Source organism: Manacus vitellinus, unplaced genomic scaffold (assembly GCF_001715985.3).
Source record: "Manacus vitellinus isolate BGI_N305 unplaced genomic scaffold, ASM171598v3 scaffold_2_pilon, whole genome shotgun sequence".
Classification (NCBI taxonomy): Eukaryota; Metazoa; Chordata; class Aves; order Passeriformes; family Pipridae; genus Manacus; species Manacus vitellinus.
Window position 1 is genome coordinate 18,267,037 of NW_021940208.1, and position 15,095 is coordinate 18,282,131.

General features: G+C 40.1%; 1 protein-coding gene across 1 annotated transcript in view; it reads right to left on the bottom strand.

Moving 5' to 3' along the window:
• Nucleotides 1-889: 889 nt before the first annotated feature.
• LOC103767144 (NEDD4-binding protein 2-like 2) overlaps nt 890-15,095 on the bottom strand; it is a 44,022-nt gene continuing 29,816 nt past the window's right edge. Inside the window, exons 7-10 of the mRNA XM_008934239.2 lie at nt 12,897-13,587; nt 8,763-8,808; nt 7,520-7,708; nt 890-2,852 (exon numbers count right to left, since the gene is read on the bottom strand). Of these exons, the coding sequence (XP_008932487.2) occupies nt 7,548-7,708; nt 8,763-8,808; nt 12,897-13,587 (898 nt within the window). The 3' untranslated portion in view covers nt 890-2,852; nt 7,520-7,547. The remainder of the gene's footprint in view (nt 2,853-7,519; nt 7,709-8,762; nt 8,809-12,896; nt 13,588-15,095) is intronic.

A 15,095-nucleotide genomic window follows, 5' to 3' on the forward strand; every position in this document is an offset into this window, starting at 1 on the left:
CCCAAACCAGCCCCGGGTTGCCCCTGCGGCGGTCTGGCAGCGAGCGTGCCCCGCTCTCCGCCGCCGGCGCGGTGGTCGGGCGGGCACACGGCTCCCGAAGCACTGCCCGGCTCGGCCCCTGCGGCTGCTCCGCTTCCTTGCCCCGCAACCGCACCTTATACCCGAGGTGGGGCCGGAGCGGGGCGGGGGGACCACTCTTACCTGGGCCAGGGTGCTCTTCCCGGGCGCCGGCAGCCCCCGCGCAGCAACCAGCCTCCCGCAGCCGCGCCCCGCTGGGGCCCCAGGCTGAGCCCCCGAGGGCGCGGAGCAGCCGCTTCGTCCATCGCCGCGGCCCCGGCCCGGGCCCGGCGGGGAGGGGGTCGGGGCCGGCCCAGGACGGGGGCCCGTGGCAGGCCGCTCCCCATTCCCGGCCCCCGCCCCGGTCCCCGCCCCGGCGCCGCGTCCACGGCCCCGCGGTCGGGCGGGAACCCGCGTCCCTCCATGGCCCGGGCGCCCGAGCCTGTGCCCCGTGAAATCGAAAGCTGCCTTTAGGAGAAAGAGACGGGCGAGGACGGGCATCTGCGGCTCGTACCGCCGAACTCTCAGCTGCGGCACTCGCTTTCGACCCGGAACTTTAGCCCAAAGATACCATCTTTGATTAATTAAAATCAGGATTAATCTCCAAATTCTCAAAGGCAGGAGAACACAAGCCAGCGCCGAAAGTGTTCAATCCCATGTGCTGCCTGTACGTACTGCGAACTACAAGGCAGGCAGGAGAGGGAATCATCAAGGGGATGTAGCTAAACAACCACCCTGCACCGCACGGATAACCCTGTGCATCACGCTCAGTACACCACCCTATTTTTTTTTTTCAAACATATTATCACATGAGAAAGTAAAGGAAGTTTAACAAGATTTATTTCCTCTGAAGAAAACCTGATCTGCATTAATTCGATCACCACAGAAGCAAAAGAAATTATAGTTTCTAGTAAGCCCAAAAATAGCGGGTGTGGTACCACACTCTCCCTCTTAGAACCACACACGGCGTCAATCCCAGCTTGGCTAGAAGCCAGCCTCAGCTATGCCACAGGGACACACTGCCACCAAACCTCAAGGCTGAAGCCTTAGGTTCTGATGCTTGCCAATAGTGCTAAGGAGAGGGTTCACATACAGGGAGAAAGCTTAGCTCCTGAGTACATGGCACACCAACGCTAATTGAAGCTGAAGCAAGTGGGGAAAAAAGTGGCAGGAAAAAAGATACATACAATTTGAAATTCATAGATACTGTGGAGGGGAGAGTTAAAGTAAACTTAAATTGACAACAACCTCCTAGGAGGCATAACATGATTTGTGCATATTAGAATACTGCGAGATTTTGAAAACTGTTTTTATTTTAAGCCTTCTGTAAGGTCATTATCCAGTAAGAGAAAATAAAGGCATTCAGATTTCTGTCTCAGTAAAAGGAAGCAGGAAGACAGGATTAATCCTTGAGTGACATTTTCTTGAAATCAAACTAACTTTTCTGCTGCCACTGGTACCTCAGCTAAGTCTGAAGCTGCAGTTAGCACTGGCATGAATTACCTTCCACCTCCCCATTACATTTTGTATAATGTTCTGCTGGTAGGAGAGCAGCACATTCCCAGCCAAGGAAAACACACACATGTACTTGGCAAATGTATTAAGACTGTGGCCAGTAAATTTCACCAATGGTACAACATTAATTTCGAAATGTATACATTGTTGACTGCTCACATGTAGATGCAGTATTTAGGCAGAAAGTGGGGACACATTGGCAATTTAGGCTGTAGTGGAGCTTCAGCATGAGTGCAGTCAGGTCCTGAATCAACTGGTGCATAATGAAACAGGTGCAGGGAAAGGTAAGGAAGAGAAGTTGAATGAACAAATGGATAAATATTCTGGATCTGCAAGCTGCAGAAGTGGGAAATATTTCTGATAAGTAGACACAACCTAAGTTTCCTTGCTTCTCTTCTTCTCATTCATCTTTTGTCACACTTTTCACCATTAAGTGAGGTGAAAATTGTCTTTTATGTCTCTCCTCCCTACAAAGAAATGTCCAGCCTTATGGATGCCTCATAATTGACAGAGGTTGCTCTTTATAATTAATTATAATTTAGCTCACTCTCCATATGTAAATATTTCTAATACCTCTAACAGAAACATCAAATCACTAGTTACTAGTGCTAGTTATACATCTTCTCAGTCTAACACAAACCATATACATCCTTCCTCCAGTGTATTTGAATCAGGTCTGTAGTGAAATTTTCTTATTTCTGTAGTCCCAAATGAGTCTAGCTGAAGGGAAGCATAAAGCCTCATTTCAGGAGAAAAGAAGGTAAGTTGTGTACCCCTGGATGAATGATTAGGAGTGACTGATGAAGATTTATTTCACTTGAGGTTGTAAAGGGACTAGGATGTAATTATGACTGACAGGGTGAAAGGCAGAAGCAGGCACATGTAACAGGCACCTTTCCCTGCAGGCAAGCATCACTGTGTGGCAACATCTTGGATTCCCACACAAGTAAATTAAATACCAGAGCTTGAAGCTCACCCCCCATGGCAACAAATGCTTCTGGTCTCCACTCTCAAACTGTTTGTACCACACTTGAGGTTTATATAGAGAAAGTATAAATCCCAAATGGCTTCAGAAAGTGACATTTTGCCATACCCAAAGTCATCTCAATTTAGATCATTATTACATAGACAGAAAGGTTGATACTGGGGGGCTGTGGGAGAGAAGACAGACAAAGAAAAAAAAATCTACAGTGGTTTCTTTCTTCCAGGTTATCCCTCACATTTAAAATCCTTAGTGGCCAACTGAAGTCCTTCCATGGTGGAATCAAAGTGAGAAGTTTCTGAAATAAAAAGAGAACAGGTTCTGCTGAAATACCACAACAACACAGGCTGCAACAAGACTTTTAACAGCTGAGACCTGAGAAAGAAAACCCAGACTGAGAAGAGTTCACCTGTCCGACATTTTTTAAAGTCTCCCATACTCAGCTGTTGGTTATTTCTTTAAAAAGTTAAAAAGAACAGAGAGGAAGAATATAATAGAAAGCAAAGGGAAAATAAAGAAATATAGGGAGAATGGAAAAGGAAGAGAAGAATTTGGATGTCAAAACTAGAGGCAATAAGGACCTAACAATCTCAATGCTAAAACACAGGGAGAAGAGTAACACAGTGGATTTTTTTTTCTCTATACTTCACAAACCCTATATAATGAACAGTTGTTCAACCAAAACTAATATTGTACAGCTACATCTCATAATTGTTTTGTTACAATATGAATTGTTTACCCTGTTACATTCACTCAGGACCTCACAGACCTCCAAGTCACAGAGTTCATATGAGGCACCCACACAACCCAATCCAATGGCTGGTCTTTTCTGAGAGCTCCAGAAACGCTGCTGTGGGCAGCTCTTATTCCCCCTAGGTAATTATACTCTCTGCTTAAGTCATTTTTGGGCCAGGTTTTCTGATAAGCACTGAAAAAAGTAGGTGAGGTTTTCTGCTCATAATTCTGTCCACTTTTTCATGCTTCATTTTGTTTACTATTAGTGGTTAAATGTCAAAGAACAGAGAAATTTCTTTTTTTTATTATTATCGTGGTATCAAAGTACCAACTAAAAGAGGTTTGGCCATGGGATGATATTTTCTGTGGCAATACTGGAAGACTGCTTTAGTTTGCTTTGTATCTTCTAGATTAATTTCTTCATGCTAGACAAAAGACAGTCCTGCCTGACCCAGCTATATGTTCCTATTCCTTTGCCTTAGTCCTGCTATCTCATGGACTCTAGATGAGCTCCATGGTCTAGACAAAAAACTTTTTGGACATCTTCATGCATTGGATTATGGAGTTGAACTGCTTCACTCTGACTGCAGAAGCATTGCATGCAGCAATGGGAAGTGCTGGGAATAGCATAGCCAGAGAAAGGAGGAGTGATAACGTACAGCACCAAGAGATTTGTCTCATCAAAGCCACACCCTACCAGGCTGTTGTGGAAGAAGTCTTCCTGCAGGGAGTTCCTGAACACTATTCTTTCAAAAAGAAACATGCCAGCTTTTACTTTGCAGTGGTCTTGCAGATAAATGCTTACACTGACATCAGGTTCTGTCTTCTTGTGCTACATTTGTATTGTGCTTGGCACCTGTGAGTCCTTGTCTAAGAAAAACTTACAGGCACCAAAATAATGCTGTTTTCAATGATCTCAACATTTTTTAAACTGGGAACTCTTGCTTAATCTGCAGAACAAATACTGATGTGCTGCCAATGCTTCAATAAGGAACTCTCACAACAGCTTCAGATTAACCCTGTATTTTCACAGAGGAACACCACCACTGTTCACTCTCCCATTGGAATGAAAACACTCTTACACAACATGAGTACAGAAGAACAATCATCTGGCTAACAGCTTAAGTTGCACTTGGCCAGTAATGCTCAGTTTACTTTCCAATCTGAAGGGACTGAATGATCATATTAGCTCGCCATTTATTTCCTATGTTTTTAAAAGTTTTCAATAGAAATGTCTCAATTTTCTTAGCTTTTTTTCCCCCTGGCATTTGATGAAATCAAATCCATTTCAACATTTACAGTTGTCCACTTGAGCAGTTTTACAACCACTCTGGGACATCATTCTTGGTGAGTCTGCTTTAATCAAGGGAGCAGAGGAGAATTCCCTCGTGGTGAGGAAAGACAACCTTATCCCTCAAAACCAGGGGCACCATCAATGAGAAAAACTCACCTGCCTTTTACAGTACCTACTCATGTAGACTTCAGAGGACCGCTGAAATACCCACGTGGGGTCTGGCTAGGGGTCTTTGTTACCCTGTATCCTGTGCCTGACTGTGAGCATGATCCGACTGAAAAACCCAAGACATGCTTCTTCCTTTTCATATACTTTTCTTAATTTTTTTAACATCCTACATTTGTATGATTAAAAATCTTAAAAGCAGCCCTTCATCTGAAGGTTTGGTTGCGTGGTACGTGGTCCCTGCTATCAGAGCTGACTGACACCCAAACAGGGTGCCCTGCACGTCCTCTCCTTGTATCTGTAGCAGCACAGCCTCGTCTGCTCCCTTGCCACAACTTTGGCACTGAATTGGGCTTTACAGCTTATCTAAACTTGTCAGTCCAGCAGAAAACTACCCATTTGTTTCCTGCAGGGTTAGCAAGCTAAATTATAGCCTTCATGTCAGCCAGGAAGTGTTGGAGCTGATCTCTGAAGCAGGGCTGGCAGGAAGGGCACTTCACATCTTTGGCAGCAGCAAGCCATTCATGGTCTGAGAAGGCAGATCACAGCTCCAGAGCAGCCTAAACCCATCTGACCTCTGTTGTCTCATCCTCTTCCTCCAACCGCCTTCAGGACTTTCCCTGACTCATTTCAGTTGTTGAACTAAACCAAACCAAAGCAAACCCCCCCAAAACCTCCTGACTAACTTCCCTCCTCCTCCCAACACGAAACTCCAACTGAACCACACCTCCCCCCAGCATCGATTTCCATGACTGAGCCCTGCAGAGAATGTGCAAGACCTTTTTATAAACCAAACACTGACTGAGAGTCTTCTTTCACGGTAAAATTTGCATTGCTTTGATTCTACATTCCTAGAACTAACATAAGCCAATGCAGTAGAGCATTAGACTGCAACACCACGTAACAATCTGGGGTTTAATGACAGCAGACAGTGGCTGGGTCACACATGCACAGGGCTGCGAGTCACTTCTGCTGCACTCACAGCAAGCAGGAGAGGAAGACAAACAATTTTGGAAGTAGCACAGCAAACAGACAAAAGGGGTAAATCTAATGGAAAAAGATAGAGGTTTGGATAATGAGGCAAGATACTCTGCTAGTGTCTGTCTTTCCTTTCTTGTAGCACACAAAGGCAAAAAAAATAAATTCATGTTAATCACAATTTTCTCCTGGGAAGATAACAGAGCTCTCCATGTCTGTTTCTTTAACATATGAACATTTCAATCAATAACCTGAACATTTCTGGATAGTAGCTTAGGATACAAACGCCACAGACAGTTAGTCAGTACCATAAGCCAAAATCTTGCCTTTAGTGCAATATTATAAATAAGTAACTTCTAAAAATATGTAGCAGGCATAGGGCTAAGTATTTGGGTAGAATTTTTTTTAATTTGCTTAACAAATATTGTAGTATTTGATTATGTAAGAGGACAATATCATGACCAGAAGTTCTTGATGTTATTAATGATCCATCCTGACAGAACCATGTGAGATCGGTGCTGTCTGTACTAAGTGGTTCACAGAGATTCACCTCATCTTCCTATGTCAGTAGATGGTACAGGGTAATCAGCAAATGGCCTGCAATGTCATTCTTGTAATCAATGATATAAAAATGCACATAATCAAATCAAACTCCATTCAAGAGGTTTCAATTCCAACCCAAACTATTCAACTACTTCCTCTCTAACAAGAACCTCTACCGTAAAAATTAAAAAACCTGCTAAAACATCAACTTTTGCTTTTATAGCTGTCCCAACACAGTGCACATCCACCTCTTTGACTACTCCAGCCATCAACTCATGCTCAGGTCAGGCACAGGGTGACAAAGACCCCCAGCCAGACCCCACGAGGATGATATTTCAATGGTCCTGTGATGTCTGGACAGGAATAATTTAAACTTCAGAATCTGGAATCTTTTTTCTGGCTCAGTTTGCTCATGGTACAAGTTATTCTATTTCTGTGTACCTCAGTTTCCTAGTTTAAAAGCTACGGATTAATCCATTTTCCATTTTGGAAAGAACAACTGATGGCAAATGACACAGAAGTTAAGCTAGCATTTTCCAGATGGAACCCAAAGTCCTTCCTTTTTATCACAATCTACCCAGAATATATCACATAAACAAGCTGGAGAAACTTTGCCAGGTTACCAAAGGGTTCAAAAATTCACAAGACGAGCAAGAACACAATAGCATATTTTCTAATGCTCAGTAGCACACTTTGTCACACCAAATTAAAACATTAATGAAAAATTAACACTTCAATATATTGGAGTCTTCTTGTGATGCCCTGCTGCTGATTCTCTACTAAAAAGGAGAGCTGTCACTTTTTCATAACTTGGTGAAATACAGTTTTATTACTCATAAGTGCTCTTGATAATTAGACCTTTAACGAAGGCAGCATTGCTCTCCATGCTAAAGAGACGAGGAAAATAGGACTGTGATGACTCATAACAGATTACACAGTAACCAAACCAGGAATGAAGTCCAGCTCTCAGGCATCCTACCACACTGCTTTTACTTTACCAGGCAGGTTTTAGATTTCAGAGGAAAAAAAAAATCATATGCCTTTAATAACCAAATACTGCCTTTTCATTTCCCCATTCAGGCTTAAAAAAAACCAAACCCAGAACAACCCTCAACCTTAATTGAATTGAAAAACAAGTAATTTGGGGGATACTAATTGCACCTTAAAAGATATAATAAACAATGTTCTTTAGATGTTTTGTCAAATATAAAAAAAAAGAATGAAACACATTCACAAGTGTGACTGATTACCTGTTCATGCAGAATTTAAGATAGTCAGTCATGATTGATGAAATGCAGCATCCAGACAGCCAGTGCTGGTGCAGGTCATGATGTTCTCTTCTATCATCCCTTGAAACAGCTCCATGCCTGGAAGTGTTTCAGAAGAATCTTGATTCTCTTGGTGATTTTTATTTAGATCTTCAAGACTAATAATATCATCTGAAAAATAAAGAAATTACAAACTTCAGCCAAAGGCACCTAAAATTATCTTATGTAGTCTGTCATCTCTGTTGTGTCAGGATAGAGTATTTCTAGAATAAGCTTTTATTTCATCAGAATACCCTTGATTCCTCCTCCTAAATATGAAATCTTTCATATTTGTCTCTCATGGAGGGGGGGGGGGAGCAGGGAGTAAGAGAGAGCACTCGTGTTTGTGTGTCTATTCCCAATAGAATCTTATGCTTCCTCTCCAAAAGCTTCCTTTTTTTCTAAAATTCTCTCCTATTTTAGACAGCAAATTCTAGCAGCTTTTAGGGAGCTACTATTATGTATTTTTAAACTCATATTATGAAACTTCTGTATTGTACTACACTAACACGGAAATAATGGAAAACGACAACCAGCAATCTTATTCCATAACCTCCACATTGCAGGAATTCATGCATGCAGAAGTCCAGAGTTTCACATGAACCCTGATACTTCTTACTGCTCAAGGGTGTGACCTCAGGTGCTGTTGACAGCAGCTGAACATGATCCAGCAGTGTGCCCAGGTGGCCAAGAAAGCCAATGGTATCCTGGCCTGTATCAGCAGAGGTGTGGCCAGCAGGACCAGGGCAGTGATTGTATCCCTGTACTGGGCACTGGTGAGGCTGCACCTCAAAGTTTTGGGCTTGTCACTACAAGAACAACATTGAGGTGCTGGAACATGTCCAGAAGATAATCAAACTTTCAGGGAAGTAAAGTCTAAAGAAAGACTTCCTCGTGCTAAACGTTCTTCTGATCTGGAGTGGGTAAACTTGAGCTAAGTACTGGATTCATTCCATGTGGGAAACTTTAAAAGGCAAGGAATTACAGCACTTGCATCAGGAAACACAAAGTGACAATTCACAGCAACCATAGCTCTGTCATATCATGTACACATCAACACTAGCACAAATTCATTTATCACATCCTGGTGCTTTTACACAAACAGGAGTGTTATCAATTATTTGTCATGAAAAACCCTTCAACAAGAAGAATTTTACACAGTTTTTGTATCACAGAATACACTTACCAGTCAAGCTGTTTCCATTCTGCAATCCATTTGCTTTCTCTTTTTCCTAAAATAGATAACAATAGTCCAGCAAAAAGAAGAAAGTATGTGACAAGACATTTTGTTATTTGGGGAAACAACAAAGTCCATGCTCTTTTCTTATAATCACTAGTTCATTGCATTTACAGGATTTTCCTAATTGCCACTACCAGAAAAATAAAGCAAACCTTTACAAAGCAACAGCCATGATGAGGGGAAAAAAGTAATTTGCAGGTTAACACTTTGTAATTGGACAAAGAGAATTAACTTGCTGACAGCCACTCAGAATGACTTCTCTGCTGCAGCTCTAGCAGAGGTAGTGGAGGATGAGATATGCTCAGACGAGGAGAGAAAACATCTGGATGATGGTAGGTTGTACTTAATGAACACAGGCCAGGTCAAGACACAGGTATCAAAGAAATTTTTTTTCCATTTTGAACTACTTTGAAGCTGATCTTTCAAAACCTGAATCCTACCACAGCCTTGAGCTGGTTCTAGAAATATTCAGAGGAGTACATAAATCATCCACCTCCTCATTGTGGATATAAAGCAAATTTACTGACAAATAACTGAGTAATTCCTCTTTGCACCTGAAATATTGGAAAGTCTTCCAAAATCCCCTAAAATTCGTACCTCCACAGAGGTCTTCCACAGTAAATAGATCATCTTTGAAACTTTCCAGTCAAGAGGAACTATAAAATCATCTGGCAACAAGGATTCTGCAGAAGAAAATATTTTTTGCAGTTGAGTGTTCAGATCTCTCCACACCCAAAATATATACTGAATTACAATTTTTGTACACATTATACGTATACCTTTTTTTAAAAAAGCAGATACTTCAACGAGCAAGCAGCAAAGTCAGAATTTAGGATTTCTAGAATCTAAGGCCAGTGCAGAGGAGAGGGAAGAGGGGGAAGGAGATTTGGGTTTGGTTTCTTTATTTAGAGAAATGCTTTCCTACCATACTTTCATTTCCCCCACATACTCCTCCAAAACTAGAAAACAAGAAAACCAGAAAGCTTTCAGATGATAAATTAAACAAAATGCAACTCAAGTAAAAACCTTTAAATTTTAAAATGTTTAATTATAGGAATTTGTGCAATATCATTAAAGAAATTACTTTCTAAAATGTTTTAATTCTAACGCCGTTAAAGAAGCTGAAAAGAGAGTCTTCATAGGAAAACTGTCTAAAGTATATTCTACACTTACATGAGAATCACACAAGAAAGTCAATCAACTAAATGTTCATTTATAAATAACTAAAGACATTTATTTACCAAAATTTTCCCCAACAAAATAATTTCAATAAAAATTGACTGCAATTGCCAGTGTTGTAGAACACTACAGTTCAAATGTGCGCATGAATAAATAGTAACCTGTCAATATATAATATGCCACTGAAAAGCACAAGAATTTTTGAAATTGTAAGATAATGATAATCAAAGGAGAACATGGCCAGCCTTCTGCAGACTGTGCATGCAGTTCTGATGGAAAAACTCCAGCAGAGAGCAGTCATAAGCTGGCAGAGCTTCAGAGAGATAGCAAGGTGAGTTGATATTTCTTAAAGGTTATTTCCAAAGGAAGCTCATCTAAATGCCAGATTTTCACCTGTTACTGACTCAGAGAAGAATAACATTTGGTTCACTAACCTACTGATTGTTTCTGAATGCCTGGTTTTGCCTTTTTTCCCCCCCCAGAAGATACCTGTTTTCAAGTCACGGCCAACTCTCTCTAAGATTATGAAATCTAATCACAGATATGAAGATTCACCAAGTTTGGAGAAGAAAAATGTTTTATACATAACAGTCAAAGATATCAGCAGTACTTCCTTGCTCTGTTTCAGCTCTGTATGTCAAGTTCTTTGGTGTGTGGTGACAGATTTAAGTGAATCAGCACTGCAGGTCCTTTGGGGACCAAGCCAAGTAATACTTCCCACGGTTTGCATCACTCTTCTGGCAGGTGGTATTGCCATCAACATTTACAATAAAAACAAAGAATGCTGAGGTTAGTTTGGCCAGACAAACAGACAAAGGTGCTCCCCAGCTGTCACATGAAAATACATGCTTAACTTTAAATTCTACTGAAACAAACAGATGTAAAGGTCTATGTGCTGAAAAGCTGGTCTGTGTTTTTTAATCCTATTTTTTGGCTAAATGAAAGTTACAGTTTGTCCACTAAATTTGGACCCAAAAATTTGAAGGGTCCAAATGCACAGGGAACATGGCTCTTTCAGCAGGTGCATACACAGCACTGTATCCCAGGGTGATTCCCAATAAAACATGGTTTTGTTGCTGGTTACAGCTTTGTAGGGTTACCTTAGCCTGCAGTACATTTGGAAATGATGGTTGCCACACACAGCTCCTTTGAGGACTGATTGTCTTTTACTTTCCAACTTAAAATGACTAAACTGAAAACACAAAAAATGACAACTGAAGCCCTGGAAGGTGAGTATACAACACTGTGACACTTCTTAACAATGCATGATTAAAAAGAAGGTATTCACTATCAGAAAATGCAACTTGGAAGTTTGGTATTCAATTTCAAATTAATAGATTTTGGGAAATAGGAAACCAGAATGGTTTTATATTTGGAAATATAAATGGAATATAAAAGCAGACATACAACCTTTATATAAGAGCACACATTTTGTAACATGTTTTCATTCAGTTCTGTAATTAATACAGAATGGCAATGAGAGCTTCATACTTCCGATTTAAAGTTAGTAAATTTTTGTTACTAACAAAACTTAAAATACGAGGCCAAACCAAAAGCCGCTTTTGACAGAAACTATCACCAAAGTAGCAGTGATTCATTTCAATAGGATTAATATTTAACTAATATCTGCAATAAAAATTATTATTTAATCATAGTCTTTTTGTTTGTTTTTTGGTTTGGAGGGAGTGCTTTGGTTTCTGTTTCTGGTTTTGAGGGGTTGTGGGATTTTGGGGGTTTGAGTTGCTGTTTTTCTTTTATTTTACGTAGGAGTAGTAAGAAGAGTATTATACCCAGTGGAAGACCTGGAGAACCAAAGAGCTGCACAAGTTGAAAGGCAAATCCTAATGATAAGGGAAGTCCCAGAAAACTGCATTTCACATCCACATCTTGATTATCTTCAAGTTGTGAGGCCTCTGCTGGTTCAGGGTCATCTGCTTCATTCACCTTTTCACTGCAGCTTGCCAATATACTGGAATCTTCTGGATATTCAGAAACAATTTTAACAGAAGACAAAATATCTGGTTGGTCACTTGTAACCTCTGAAGAAACTTGTTCGCTCTCATCCTCTTTTTTATCAACTACCTCTTGCATCTTAAGAGTTGTAGTTTGCTCCTCCTTTGTTCGGGAAGCTACACAAACACTGCAGGAATATTTTGATACAGGAGAACATTGTCCTGAATGAATGTGAGAAATACTGTGTAACAGAGCATCAGCATCAGGAGTGGGTAAGGAAGAGGTTGCCTCGGTGTCACTGTAAGGTGCAAAATATTCCTGCAATGCAGAGTCCTGTTCATGTGCATCTCCACGGTCCTTGCTTAGGAAGTTCTTTTGCTTCACTTCCAAAACACTTTTTTGGGGAACGTTTTCTTTTACTGGGACTTCCTTCCCTCCCTCTGTATGATCAGCAATCTCTCTTGGTAGGTTAAACTTTGGTGCTAAGTTAACAATTCTCCTTTTCCTCTTCAGTGTAATTGGTGTAGCATCATTTATTGGAACATTTACTTCACTCGAACACTGCCTGAAGGTGGCCCTGGCTTCCACAAGAGAATCAAAGTGCACTTCAGCAGCTGGAGATGCAGACATACCATTGCTTATTATGTTGCCAAACTCCTCAGTTTCTGTTTCATGTTTTTCCTTTACCAATCCTTCTTTTGAGTGATCGCAGTTTAGCTGTGAACTGTTTGTCTGAGTTGGTTTAGGTTCCCTCATTTTTTGGGGTCTTTGTTCACCTACAAATTTATCCTCAGACCAAGGAAAGAGAGAAACTTGTGTATCAAAGCCCAGCTGCAATTCCTCAGTAGATAAATTAACTGAAAAACAAGCCCAGGCATTAGAGCTAGTCTCTTCTGCTTTTAATGCACCTTTGCCCTCTGTGTTATTATCAGGCACAACATCATGTACCTTTGAATTGTAACACTGAGAGATTTGTTTTTCTTCACTGTTTAAACTTATCAGTTTAGCTTCCAAGTCAGGTTCACATGTAATTTGACACGATTTCGTTTTTTCTTCTATGCTTAACAGTGATGTGTCATTATCTTCAGAGATGCCTTCTGTTTCACGGATGGAATTTTCATCATTGCTTATTTTTAGGAAACTACTTCTGCAAAGATTTTCTCTGTGCCTTTGATTTGCTTCCTCATCATTGAATGCATTTTTGGTTAGGTTTTCAGTAGAAAAAAGTTTTACATCTATTAAGAGTGAACTGTCACTTTCTACAGGCAATTCGTTTTTCAGTGCACTGTTCGACATCATTGAGACCTCAGGCACAGCAACCAGAAACCTTTCTCTTGAGACCCCTGCAGTTTCTCTTAGGCTTTCATCATCACTGTTAGGCTGCTCTTCACAAACTATTACTGGATCCTTTGGACCTTTGCTGAATGTACACAATGATTTCTTGTTTTCTTCTTCCACATCCTCCTCTTCACTTTCTGATCTGTCCTGGTCACCTGGAGTTGGATAACGATCTACTCCATGTAACATTTTCTTCATAATTTCTGTGTGATTGGTTTCCATTGTTTTGTTTCTTTTTCGCTTTTTCTTCTGCTTTGCTTTTGTCAACGGGTGCCCAGTGATCGTCTTTAAAATTGTCTCCCTATGTGAAAACAAACAAAAAAATTAAATGTAAACAACTAAATTTGAGTAATAATGTATTCACGGTGATCAACTTGAAGAATAGGTACTTTATGTTAATATGATGATCAAATACAGACTATCTGGGTTTTTTTAATAGATAAGATCTCAGATAAAACCTTCCATTGATTAAACAAATGTACACCTTACAATTCAGGGCAATTCCTGAACATTTCAATCCATTTAAATAAACACAGTTGCTATCTCATTAACTTAGCTTTACAAAAAGTATCACAAATCACTGCAAGACCAAACATGTTTCTGAATGTCTTTCTAGCATGATGTTTGAATAATTGATACTAAAGAACTGGTGCTATTCTGAAATTTCATTAAATGTCATGGTGAGCAGAAAGGTACTAAGTGAAGGACGCAGTAAGAAAATGTCATCCATTAAGATCAAATACTCAAGTTCAAAATATACTAACGAAAAATCCAAATAATGTACAATTACTACAGCAACTTTGATATTTACTGTTCGGCATATTACCTGTTTATTCACATGTATTTGGAAAAAATACTTCATATTTTATTATCAACAAAATAATACACTATGGAAAAAAATCACAGGATTTTAGGAAAAATAAGACGTTTATTTACAATTAATTTTGTAGCTCTTTTCAGAACATCTTATTTCTTTTGCCTGCATTTCTCATCAAATCTAACAGATAGCAGCCCTTACAGTGACTTCTCTGAAATACTGATGTTGACCTGTCAGCCAGCTAACCCTGAAACGAACACTCAGAAGAAAAACCTAGTCCAGGCATCTAACTTCTCCTATTGCAACTCTTCAGAAAGAGATTAGATTTTCAGAGCTAAGTTTGACTGATGAACCTCTCAAAGATCTGCTCCTTTTCTGTAGCCCTTTGTTTGGGATGTTACTTCACAAAATACACTAAAACAAAGCAGTAGCTAGAAGAATTATAGGGTAAAATTAGTTATTTTTTGTGAATCCATATATAAAATTACTTGCTGTAAGTGCTGTATTCTAAAATTCTAAAGAGAGAAATAAAACACAAAAAAAAGGGGAGACTGTCCATGTGGAGGGAAAGTCAGTCATTAGGAGGCAACCTGGGAACTAAAGATCACATATGGAAACCTATCCTTACCCTTTATTCATTTTTAAATTTATTAATTGTTGTCTCTTATAAGTTCTTTTTAATTTGAACTCTACAAAGCAAACCCTCCTAATTCTCTGAATGCAAAGGACATCAGCAGCCTTCTCAGCATAACAAAGTTACTTGACTGCAACAGGATTCAAGTGTAGGTGCCTTGATATTGCTGCAGAGAGCACTACAGATCTCCACAGTGATCTTGTTGGAAAGCACACAAAATTTATTGCCTTATAATGGTATCCAAATAAGACATCCTACTAAGAAATGGGATTTCCTTCAGATTTTGGCATTTAAGTCCACATGGTGCTTTCCTCTCAGTAATGAAAACTGACCTCCCCTTTTCCAAACCAGTGTATTT